Here is a 12848-nt window from a genome sequence, read left to right as displayed (position 1 = left end):
AGAATCGTGGTTGTGGTGATACGTTCAGAATCCAACATTGGCTAAAACACTGAGCAACAGTAACGTCTAGTGAAAAAGCAGAGGCCGGTTTTGTCTACTGCAGACCCAGAGACCATCATTCATGCCCTTGTAACCCCAAGAGAGCGCTATTCACCAGGGCTGTCTTTGCTAACTGTTCAGAAAATTCAAACTGCTGCAGAATAGGTGGGCCATTATCTGCCATTGAGGTGTTGCTGCGGATCATAGGATACCTTTCTTCTCATGCCAAAACTAGTTCACTGTTGAGCACAACACAAGGTTCTAGCTTGGTTTCAGCATGGTTGCAAAGACAATCTCACCTACATTCCCACTGACAAGCCAACAGTGCTTTTTCGGTTATACATCGTATATGTGGCAAGTGTGAACCACAAAAACATGAAAAGAAATATTCTCACTGGCTGCTTCCCCAGTCATGGGACATACAAAGCACACATTTGAACACTGGCTGAATATATTACAAGATATTTTTTTATCTGGGCTCGCTTTTCACAGCTAGTGTTAAGCAAATGCAGGATCAAACATTTACAAATACAGTTATCTTATCCTAATGCAGTTCAGACGTTCTAGTACCAGGTACTAAGGAAGTGGACCTCAGGTAATGTTCATGTTTTCCAGCATGGCGCACACCACTTTAACAGAATATGCAAAACCCAACTGGTTTCGGCCAACAGAAATACCCAATTAGGCAATATAAACATACACAAACAGGTCACTTCACACATGGGATTAAAATGCCTCTGTTCCCCTCAACATATACAGATACTAATTTCTCTGACATTGTTATATTTTAATGGTATATTACCCACTTGGCAATCTCAAGGATTTCTGTAATATCAAAAGCCATTTTGTGCTTTGTGCTGCTTTTGCTGTATTTATACCAAGGGTCACATAAGCATGAAGGAGAAACCAGCACCTCCAAACACAGCCACACCCAGGCCAGGAAGTCATGCTCGCATGCACACAAGAACTCTGCGTTCAGAGATGTGCACCTCTCCACAAACTCCATTGAGTGCAATTGTGGCCAAGTATCTGCTACTATAAACTGTGAGTCAACATTGCCTCTTTTGTCCCCATTCTTTCTTTCCTTCTCCTTGTAGGCACTACAAGCCAGAAACGACCCAAGACATTTTGATGACTGAGGCAGGAAATCTGAATGATTCCATAGCATTCTACAGTCTTCTGTCTTTAACCATATCCCCAGAATCTGCCACCTGACAAAACCGGCTATACCTGCCTAATGACAGCCACTTTACAAGCCCAGGAAATCACACTGAACTACTTCATAGCAGGCTTTTAGGAGACCGGGGGGGGGGGGAGCTTACCTCATCAGCTTTCCCCCCATATATATAACTCTGGTGCTTTTTGAATAACCGGTACGTTTTACGTGCCTGTTGTGGATTTTAACTTGCTTTGGATTATTTTGTATTGTGTGTCTCACTGACTGTAGGCTGCCTTGTGTATCCACCAGAAAGGGCTTTCAGATTTTAATAAGAAATGCACTAAAAACTATCTTCCACTGATAATTTATTTTGTATACTTTGACATTTCGGGTATGTATCATTTTAACGTATTGACTGTTTGCCTATATACTCTCACTTATAAAAAGTACATAAATAAGTAAAACTACAAACCTATTCAAAATAGTTTCTCAGAACAAATCCAGATGGGCCTAGAAGAAAACCAGCTGGAAATAAAACATGTTTGCCTTGCTAGTTTTGCACTTTCAATAAAAGCCAGCCATGCAAGGAGTAGAACTGAAGCATTCCAGTGTTTGTATATTTACCAAAGTTTCATTCATGCGCAAAAGATTTTCCCCCTCCCCCCCCGAAAAATGTTTTCCTCACAACTTGTGTGAAGGTTACTGGAATATGGTTCATGCACCAAAAACACAGCACAGCCACAAAAGTTACACAACTTCAGCACATGTAAACCTTTTCATAGTGGTGCCTGTTCATCTGAGAGCAACATCTAGACACTGAGAATACCCTTCTACCAGCATTCATTTTGGTACTGTTAAGACATAAGAGCGCTGCTCAATCAGACCAGACTAAAGACAGTCTGAAGGAAACAGATACAGACATGGGTGTCTTTGGGGGGTGGCATATGGTATATTTTTGTACTATATATAATCTGATGCATACACACTTCCAAATAGTCAGCAAGAGGTCTAGAGCAGCCTTTCCCCTCCCCTAAAATTATTTCTTGGATGCCCTTGGATGCAGCACAGGTTTTGTGGGCATAAAAGCCTTACATACTTCTACACAGGCATTATAATCTGGTGGGAAATGAGAAGTGTCCCATACTGTATAAGAGAGTACCGGGGCTTATGAGAGGGACTGTAACTTAGTGGTAGAGCAGATGATTTACCTGCAGAAGATCGCCAAATAACAGTTCTCAGGCAGTAGGTGTTGAGAAAAACATTCTGTGGCTTGAGACCCTGAAGAATCACTGCCAGATAAAAGACAGGCCAGGGATCCCCAATCTTATTGAACATGTGGGCACTTTTGGGATTTAGAGGATGGAAAGTGGACACCACCGCAAAATGGCTGCCACGGGATGGGGCCAGTGACAGGATGTAGAGGCTGCAAGCGAAGCATCCTCCTACAATGGAAGCAGCCATTTCTGAATGGGCGTTCCCAGCAGACCCAATGATGATGCCTCCTGGGTTCTTTTGAAGCACCACCTGATCCAATAAGGTGCAGGAAAGTCAGGGCTGGCTCTTTGCTTTGTAGAAGAAACAAATGGGTGCCGCAAAATCCATCAGTGGGTGTCACGTTGGGGAATATTGAGATAGAGCAGTGGTGTCTTATCCATCTAGCCTAATGTATACTTATTTAGAAAAGCTATATGCCACCTCTCCAAAGACCTGCTCAAAGGTGGCTTGCAAATTACAACATGATAAGATCACTTTTTAAAAAACCATTAAAAACACCAGCAGTAACATTAAAACAATGATTACAAACAATTAACTGCCTAAAACGATCATTGTAAAACAAAGCTTCAGGTTAGAAGCAGACTGTAAAAAAATCAATTAAAAAAGATCAAACCCCTTGGTCAAAAGCCTGGGTAAAGAGAAAAGCGTGTTGGGGGTTGCCATCCATTCACAACTGCTTTATGGCAACCCTGAAGGTTTTCTAGGGAAAAGACGTTCAGAGGTGGTTTGCCATTGCCTTCCTCCACATCACCCTGATATTTGTTGAAGGTCTCCAGTCCAAATACTAGCCAGGATAAGGGCTGAGAGTGTGACTGGCCCAAGGTCACCCAGCAAGCTTCCAAAGCACAGTGGGGATTCAAACCTGGGTTTCCCAGGTCCTAGTCTGACACCTTAACCACTGCACCACGCTGGTTCTCTGAAAAGCGTATGGGGTACTCTAAAACAGTGGTTCTCAACCTTTTTCCAGCCGTGGCCCCCTTCCAACCTTGTTTCCTTCCTGTGGCCTCCCTGCCCTACTGGTAGAAAGGTAGCTATTTAAATGTTTTGTTTGTAAATAGCCAAGGAACAAAGAAGCATAAACAGCTATACAAAATGCACACATGCAGTTTTTATTGGGGAAACTGAAATTTACAAAAAAAAAATACCCCACAAAAAGGGAATACAACACGCTAATAAACAACAATGTTCACATACAAGGGAGAACAAAGCCTCTACCACTGTTTTCTATTTTTTTCACTTCTGTTTTCTTTTCTTGGTCACTCCTCTGTTTTCTTCACTTCTCACTTCCCTCTGTGGCCCCCTAGTCTCGTGCCGTGGCCCCCCATTTATGCAAATTTCACCTGTGGCCCTCTTGGAATATCCTGGGGGCCTCCCAGTGGAGGGGCATATGGCCCCAGGCTGAGAATCACTGCTCTAAAAGACAGAAGGGTTCTGTAGCTCTGAGAAGAGAAGGAAAAGTCAAGGCACGGCCCTCCCTGTTTCTTGCAACCAGCCCTGTAAGATATACTGCCTCTGGATAGGGAGGTTCCATCTGGCCCTCAGGGCTAACGGCCGTTGGTAGTCGTCATAAAAACAAAAAAGGGGGAACAAACGAGTCCAAACTTTTTCCTGGAAGAGACAGTGTCATGAATGTAGGCCTCTGCCCCCCACTTCCGCCTACAACATTAACACGCGCCTCCTTCCTCCCGCGCCCCTCCTGTTACCCCTGACTGCCCTCAAAGGACCAAAAGCCAAGCCACGCCCCCTTCCTGGCCACGCCCCCTAACCCTGCCGGCCGTTCCGTCTCCCCTGCCTCGCGGCGACGCGCTGCGGCATGACGTCACAAGGTCCGACGTAACCCTTCTCATCAGGGCTGCGGCGACAACAACAAGGAAGTGTTTGCGCGAGGAGAGTCGCCTCGGCCGTCGCTGCTGCTCAAGCCGCCCGTCACCGGAACCCTCCTGTAGGCGGGTGAACCGTCCTTTCCCCTTCACGCCCTCCCGACGCCGCCATCATGAACGGCAAAGGCAAGAGGCTGCTTTCCATTCCCCCTTCCCGCCCCCGTCCTCCATAACCCCACCCAGCCGCTTCACCTTTCTCGGGGGCGCTGCTCCTTTAAGGCAGGCGCCGCAGTCCCGTTACCTGCGGGCCCAGTCCGTAACTGGCGGGAGCGCCGGCCAATGGGAGGCCTCGAAAAGTCGGGGTGAAGTGGGTGGGGGAAGGGCGGATGTTGGGTTACTATGACGCAACCCCGCTTGCTAGCAGGTTAACCCCTTGGCCGCCACGGGAGTGGGTGCTTTTGGACTGAAAGAGGGAGAGCCCTCCTCCTCCTTGTAAAGCTGCACTGGAAAGTGTAAAAAGGATTATGGGGGCGCTTTTAGTCGAATTACTGTGGCATAAGGTTCCGTGGGCGACAGGTCGCCCCGGAATCCCCTGGAATTTGACCCTGGGAATAGAGGGCTAAAAAGGGAGAGAAGTTGAGTTTTTATGTCCGGGTGGGAAGACCGCAGCTGCTGGTGTTGGCTGTATAATAGGCATCCCCGTGGGCAGTAGGAGACCGTGTTAACACAGAGAAGGGATGCTCGATTGGGTATCTTCTCCCTTTTTTAAAGAACTTGGACAAGATCCGTAGTCCAGGAAAAGGCAGAAGGGCTGCTTTGCTGACTCCTCCAGTCCTTAAAATGCCAGATCACACCCTATTGCTCTTGACTTAGAAGCCTAGAATAACTGCTACCCTCTTCTGGTGCTGTAGAAATGTCTCCATGCAAAAAAAATGTTTACTGAAAATGTAGGAGAGCTCACACTTTGTTCATCCCTTTTGCTTGGAGCCTCTTGATACCAGGACCATGGGGTGTCCAGCAGAATGAAGTGGAAATGCGGTGGCAGAGGACTGAGGTGGTAGAATGGTTGTTCCACTTCAGACTGCAGTTAAGGGATTATACTTTCAAAGTTTCCCCTACATTAACAATTCCCTGTAAGTGGGAAATGAGCACAGCACGTGAGCAGTTCCTGCCTAGCCCTGTCTCCCTGATGAGGTTTTTATTTGCAGGGAGTTTTTACAAGAGTGGGGACATTAACAGTATGCCCTCCCCACATGGAGCCTGAAATGGTACAGCTCGTTCTACCACTTCATTTTGCAGCATGCACAGTATAGGTCAGACCTTATTTTCCACTCAACTTCTGTTCGCTCAGAGTGTGGTTTTGGGTCTGACAGGACCACCAGCAACTGAGTGGATGACTGGAAATGTGACTCTTCTATGTAAAGACAGGAGATGAAACAAAATGGCTAGGGCAGTGGATTGAGGGAAGCCAGAAGGCTAACTGGGAGGAAAATGACACCTGATTTTTGAGGAAGGAAAAGAGAGCATGTGGAGAGTGGGCTATACAGCGAATGCCCATCCTTCAGTGAGTTAAGAATAAATGGCGGACATGAGGAATGCAGAGGCAAACCTGCGTTTCTCATGTCCACCATTTATTCTTAACCCACTGAAGGATGGGCATACACTGTATAGCCCACTCTGCACATGCTGTCTTTTCTTTCCTCAAAAACCTGGTTACCTCCTGGGTATGTTGGCACCAGTTCTGTTTATTACTCATGGCCAAGTATTGCCCTGAACTCACCCTTGCTATATGCTCTCTCTGTGATGGTACCATGCTGATGACATAATGTGACCAGCAAGCCAACACCTGCGTAGAAAGGAAGTAAAAGCTGTAGCTTCAGAGGATGTTTCTTAAATAGTGACACTGAGGGGTTAGGAATTATAACAATAGTATACAGACAGCCTAATCCTGTGTAAATCTAGTGGGAGTAACTCCCAAGTGAATATGTATAGGACAGCAACTTACTTGTCACAGATGCAAAGGGTTATGTCATGCAGTGGGTTATGTCATCCAAGTCCTGCTCTGACATGGGATATCCTTTATATTTGTCCAATCTTTTTGTTGGAAAATGCCCAAGAATGAGATTCCAGAATTGCCGAAGGCTGCTGATTGAATTTCTAGGCTGAATGGCTCTTACACAGCTAGGGAGCTTTTCTTCATGCTTAACTTAGATCAGGACTCCTGCAGTTGAAAGTATGCATATGCTTAGCTCACCCAGGTGGTATTTGTAGCAGATTGGATATTCTGTTTTGGCAGTGGTTCTTGCGCAAGTCAGATAGTTTTGGTGGTGCAAACATATGGGCAGCCCTACTGGAAAAATTGGTATTAGCTGGCCAAAGGCACTTTGTGGGCAAGGGACCAGGAAAAGGAGCAAAGGTAACTGGCTAAGGTAAAGATGAGACTTAGATAGCCTAGCAATCATGGATTCTCGAGTGTTTTGTTAAATCAAGTCAGCTTATAAACAGATGAAACCAAGTTTGGTATCCAATTCTGGGCATAAATGATCAAGCAATCAACTGTCTCGCTTTATACAGCTTCTGAAAGTATTTATGGTCCCCATGAGAAGGCACTATCCTTTTAAAAATGGGACATAAACATTGACTACCTTTGGTCTTAAGTCTGGGAATAGCAGGATGGAATGTTGTTTTGCTGACTCCTCCATGGTAGTGGAATCCTGCAGAAGCAGAGCAGCCAAGGGACTCCCTGCATTTAGTTACGCAGAGATCTGTTTTTTATTCTTTTAGATGGGTGTATGTCCCTGATCTCACACACTTCCTGTTCCTTTGCAACAAGAACTGTTGTGCTAACACTGATTAACTTTTCCTCATAGGTCAATATCCTACACAGCCTTCTTACCCAGTCCAGCCTCCTGGTAATCCTTCTGTGTTCCCGCAGACTATACCACTTCCCCAGGCTCCGCCTTACACCGAGGCTCCTCCTGCGTACTCGGAAGTATGTACTCTGCTCTTTCTGTTCTCTTTCCTCCACTAAAGAAAATGCTGCTAATAACAATGGCATATGGGTTCCAATGGAATATTATTAGCTCTTTACCCCTGCCCCCTCCTGTGACATTTTGTCCATCCAAAAGTTTCAAGTCTTACCTTTATGGTGTTCCTATTGCAACATTTGGAGTTGTGCCTTCAGATGCACACAAAACATTGTGTGTGCTTAAATGCTTCATCGTGATCCTTCGTGACAACATCTTGTTTCCAAGACTGGATGTTATAGGGCGAAGTGGGTGGGGTGGTTGTTATAAACCAAGCAAACTGATTTCTGGCAAGATCTGTCTGGTAACATTACAGCTAAGCCGTTTTTTTCAATAGGCTGAAGCTAAAAGGTGCTGTAGATGTGGCCCCTGCAGTCATCTTGCTTGTGGGCTTCCTAGAGGCAGCTAGTCGACCGCTGTAATAACAGAATGCTGGACTTGATGGGTCTGCTCCAGCATGGCTCTTCTTATGTTCTTATGGTATATTTAGTTGAGTATAATACACTGCTATATAATCACCAATTGATCTTACAGTTATTTTGCTGAGTTAGTGCATGTTTGTTTATTTGATGGTATTTATTCCCCACTTTCCAGCATGATCGACTACAAAGGCAGTTTACAATTCAAATCTATTACATTTTTTAAAATTTAAAGCTAGTTCCTGAGAAGCATAGATCCCTTCGTTGTTTTTCACAATTCAAGAAGCTTCACAATGTGCAGCAGCGTCTGTTGGGATCGGAAAAGTTAGGACTGTCCATTGATAAAGATGAGGGGAGTGTCTGTGACGGTAGTCTTCCTCTCTCATTCCCATTTCCCGGCGCTGGTGGCTTCAGAAACAGGGTCCTATGGTGTCACTGCTGGATGATAAGCGTATTCTTCCTGAAACTGAAGCCTACTGAAGATAGCGTTCCTCAGGCCCCAGTGGCAGAGAAACCTGGGACTGTGAAAGCTTCTGTCATTGGAATGTATATAGCGTGTGGTGGGGCCACCAACCGATGAGATTGGGAAATTGGGATCAGTAAATTCCCCCCTGTATAAATCCTTACCTGCTCAGTCCTACATAACACTCTAATTCTGTTTCCTTCTACAATCCCTCTTCTTAAGTTCTCCCTCCACATGTGAAGTCTTTGCAGTGGGAGGGGGATGCAGAGGCCTGGGGTTATACTGGTAAGGGGCTGGGTTTATCGTATGGATGTCTTAATTTTGGATGGCGCTTTTTTCAAGGATGGAGCAAGCTACACATTTTAAAAATACGTAAAGTGAAATGTAGGAGTCGTTATGTTGTGTTAACAATAACCATCGATGTACTTGGCATTTTGTGTGTGTGTAAAGCGCCGTCAAGTCGCAGCTGGCTTATGGCGACCCCTTTTGGGGGTTTTCATGGCAAGAGACTAACAGAGGTGGTTTGCCAGTGCCTTCCTCTTCACAGCAACACTGGTATTCCTTGGTGGTCTCCCATCCAAATACTAACCAGGGCTGACCCTGCTTAGCTTCTGAGATCTGACGAGATCAGGCTAACCTGGGCCATCCAGGTCAGGGCACTTGACATTTTACACACTTGGCATTTTACAGAGTGACATAAGCTAGAAAAGCAGGTCTTCACTGTAAAGAGTTTAAAAATCTACATTTTGATAGTGGAGGATGCAGTAGAGGGAAGGATGGATGTTATAGAAACGATTGGGATTAATAATACAAGTTTACTACTGTCAGCACCTTGTATGGGGCAAAACAGTTAACCACCTTCAGTCCCTAAAATTTATATCGTTGCCTGTTTATACCATATACCATGTATTAATGCTAGCTATCACAGGCCGACAGAAAATTAATCTATGCCTCTAATCTTTATGCTTTGATTAGAGTTTTTTGTGTGGAAGGAATTGGGTGCTTGTTCCAAAGTGGAAAGAGAAACATTTTGGGTGTAAATTGCAAATGGTCTCTTTCAGATCTCAGTTCTGTTTTTCAACTAAAGCACCGGACTCCATGGCAGGGGCTGACTTTCTCAAAAAAAATTATGTTGTTGCTGGTCTGACTTGGTTTAAGGCAATTCTTTATTTTCTATGCCTTCAAGTTTCAGCCACATCTTACAGGTCCTGCCAGACCAGTGGCTCCATAGTGAACGAATACCAGATGCTAAGGGCAAGCAGCCCGAGAGGACCATCAGCTTCATGCCCTGTGTGCGAAATTCTCAAAGGCATCCAACAGGCTGGTGGTGAAAACAGCGTACTGGGCTAGATGGACTTAGATCTGTTCTAGAAAGGCAGTTCACAGATGCTTAAGTGTACAAAATCAGCTATTCCTAAAAACCACTTGCATCCTTCATTGAAGGCTTTCCATTGAGAGATGGAACATCACTGGGTATGTGCCTCTGAAATAAACATTCCCCCTCTGTTCTCTCCCCCTCCACCAGCTTTACCGCCCAAGCTTTGTGCATCCAGGAGCTGCCACGGTACCAACCATGTCTGCTGCATATCCTGGTGCTTCGCTGTACCTTCCTATGGCTCAGTCCGTTGCCATGGGTCCAATGGGTTCTTCAGTTCCAGTGGCTTTTTACCCTGTGGGCCCCGTCTATCCTCATGGATCTACTGTTCTTGTCGACGGGGGATTTGATGCCGGAGCAAGGTTTGCAACGGGTGCCCCTGCTAATATCCCTGTAAGTTGGCCGTGTGATGTAGCCTCTGCTTGTTCTGTTCCTTGTCGTAGCCTGGGAAAAGGAGATAGTGAAACACACACCTCCACCTTAAGGGGGGTTGGTGAAAAATGGGTTTACTGTTAGAGAACCCTTTGTGATTAGGAAGGTGTAGCTAATCTCTTAAATTGCAGTACTTTCACATTCAGGAGTTTGGTAATTCCTCTCCATGGAAAAGTTACAAGCATGAACTGTTCTGCATGGACAGCTGCAGACTTTTGTTGTGAATGTAAATTGTGGCTCTTGTAAAGGAACCATGACATTAGACAGGGGAAAACTTCCTTCTGCCTGGTTCTCCCGGGCCTTTCTCTCTGAACACAGAAGCTGTCACAAACGTTTTTTTCCTTGAGCTCAGGTTAAGAGGCTTTCCTTAACGCATGAATTGATTTACAGGCTACCGGCTTCAGGACAGGAATCACTTGTCTTCAAAATACATCTTATGCAAAGTATTACGAATAGTAACTGGGGGTGGGGCAGGGAGGTGAAAACTGCAGGCTAGGTCCATCAGAGATTTTTTTTGTGGGGGAGAATGTAGTTGCTTTCAGGGTAGGCCCTGGCTGTTGACTTTCTGCCATGCTTCCCAGCCACGCCCTGCTAAGTTGCATGCAGAGTAATCAATACTGTTGCGCTGATTCATGCTGGGCCACGGTTTCTTCCCAGTCGGCCATCACTAGCCCTGCGGAGGGTGGGCAGGTGCGCTCCCCCACCATTTGTACTGTTGTAAAGCTCAGCAGCTGTAGTTCCTTGCTGTTATCTTGGGTCAGTGAATGTATTAGTAGTAGGGAAGGAGCCATTGTTCAGGTACATGGAGCAGGCTTTGCTATTCAGAAGCTTTGTGAGCTCAGCCCCTGGCAATCTCAGTTTATTTAAAAAAGAAGGAACAGCTTGGGTGGCAGGGCTGGGGTGTGGGTGGAAAATCTCTGTCCCAAACTACTGCCTAGTAAGACAAAGCGTAAGATAGATTCCGTCATTGCAGGGTGTGCTTTACTGTACTTCAGAATTCCCAACTATCCAGAATAGATGGCCCAGTAGCCACGTCCTGTGGCCCACCAAGTGGCAGTCTTCAAGCAGCGGCTGGATGAACACTTACCAGGGATGCTGTAAGCCAGGGGTGTCAGTCATATGGCCCGGGGGCAGGATCCGGCTCCTTGAGAGCTTATCTGGCCCGCGAGCCAGCCAAGGCAGCTGCCGCCACCCCCCCAGCCCCAATCTGGGCTGGCGAGGCATGGCCCACCCCAACCAAGTGACATTTATGTTATATCCAGCCCTCATAACAAATGAGTTCAACCCCCCTGCTCTCGGCTGATCCTGCATTGAGAAGGGGGTTGGACTAGATGGTCTGTACAGCCCCTTCCAACTCTATGACCTATGAAATGTTTAGCCTGAAGAGGAGAAGACTGAGAGGTGATATGATAACCATCTTCAAGTACTTGAAGGGCTGTCATATAGAGAATGGTGCCGAGTTGTTTTCTGTTGCTCCAGAAGGTCGGACCAGAACCAATGGGTTGAAATTAAATCAAAAGTGTTTCCATCTAGTCATTAGTAAGAATTTTCTAACAGAGGGTTCCTCAGTTGAACAGGCTTCCTCGGGAGGTGGTGAGCTCTCCTTCCCTGGAGGTTTTTAAGCAGAGGCTAGATGGCCATCTGTCAGCAATGCTGATTCTGTGACCTTTAGCAGATGATGAGAGGGAGAGCACCTTGGCCATCTTCTGGGCATGGAGTAGGGGTCATTGGGGGTGTGTGGGGGAGGTAATTCAGAATGTCCTGCATTGTGCAGGGGGTTGGACTAGATGACCCTGGTGGTCCCTTCCAACTCTATGATTCTATGAAATGCTTGTTAAACCCTCCTTAAGCAGCCCCACTTGCCAGCATGCACAGTCTGGGGGTCCCGCGCCCCTTATCAGACCTTCTTACAAACCCTGCCGTCCATTGTTCATCTAACAGGTTCTTCTCCCTGTCTTCCAGCCCCCTCCTCCCGGCTGTCCTCCCAACGCGGCCCAGCTGGCTGTCATGCAGGGCGCCAACGTGTTAGTGACGCAACGGAAGGGCAACTTCTTCATGGGGGGCTCCGACGGCGGCTACACCATCTGGTGAAGGAAGGGGGGGCGCTACATTGGTGTAAAGGAACGACATCACATACTGTCAGCACTTCTCACAATGTAACCGCTTTAGTCGTATTAACCTGGAGTTGCAGTTTAGAACACATGACGATGGGGGGGTGTCTTCCTGGTGCCCTGACCCTTCGGGCACGTTTTTTTCCTTTTTTTAGAATGTGCAAAAATTTAAAAAAACAAAGCAAAATTCAAAATACAAAACATGCAATGGTAGGAGGGCCTCTCTTAAAATCTTGGGGGTTAAAATTGTGAAACGATCCGCAAGTGACGAAGCCCCACGTATTTCCCTTCGATTCCACTGGAGAGTGCTTGTGCAGCAACAGCAGCTCCGCCTCTCCTTTTGGCTTTTAAGAATCAGCTATATATAAAAAAACAGTTTGAGGATGGGGGTGAGGAGGGTGGGGAGCGGAAGCTTGGAAGAGAGCCTGGTTTCCAATGATCAAACATATAAAGCTTGCAGATGTATCCGATGCCAATGAATAAGACTGAGATAAACACCTCTTCTTTTTTTCTCATCCATAGAATCAATGGTGCTGGAGAGAGAATCTAGTCAGGCGTAATTTTTTTTCAGCGGGGAGCACATGGCAGATGCCTGTTAAAGGGGGTGGGCTCAGCTTTTGATTTCTGATCCCCTCCACTAGTTCCTGCTGTTCACCTTTGCTCTCTGTTCCTATGCTAGGAAGGTGTGCGGCCGGCCCAGGATGTTCTTTTTATATACTCTTAAGTGAT

At 46.3% G+C, this 12848-nt stretch overlaps 1 protein-coding gene across 1 annotated transcript; it reads left to right on the top strand.

Annotated features, from left to right (window-relative positions):
* Positions 1 to 4391: 4391 nt before the first annotated feature.
* On the top strand, positions 4392 to 12199 carry DAZAP2 (DAZ associated protein 2). Its single transcript, XM_056864961.1, has 4 exons — positions 4392 to 4479; positions 7164 to 7285; positions 9727 to 9969; positions 11971 to 12199. The coding sequence occupies exons 1-4, from the start codon at positions 4467 to 4469 to the stop codon at positions 12097 to 12099; spliced, it is 507 nt and encodes a 168-aa protein (XP_056720939.1). The 5' UTR covers positions 4392 to 4466; the 3' UTR covers positions 12100 to 12199.
* The last annotated feature ends 649 nt before the right edge of the window (positions 12200 to 12848 follow it).

The sequence above is a fragment of the Euleptes europaea genome, chromosome 1, assembly GCF_029931775.1.
Source record: "Euleptes europaea isolate rEulEur1 chromosome 1, rEulEur1.hap1, whole genome shotgun sequence".
Lineage (NCBI taxonomy): Eukaryota > Metazoa > Chordata > Lepidosauria > Squamata > Sphaerodactylidae > Euleptes > Euleptes europaea.
This window is presented reverse-complemented; position numbering and strand designations above follow the sequence as displayed.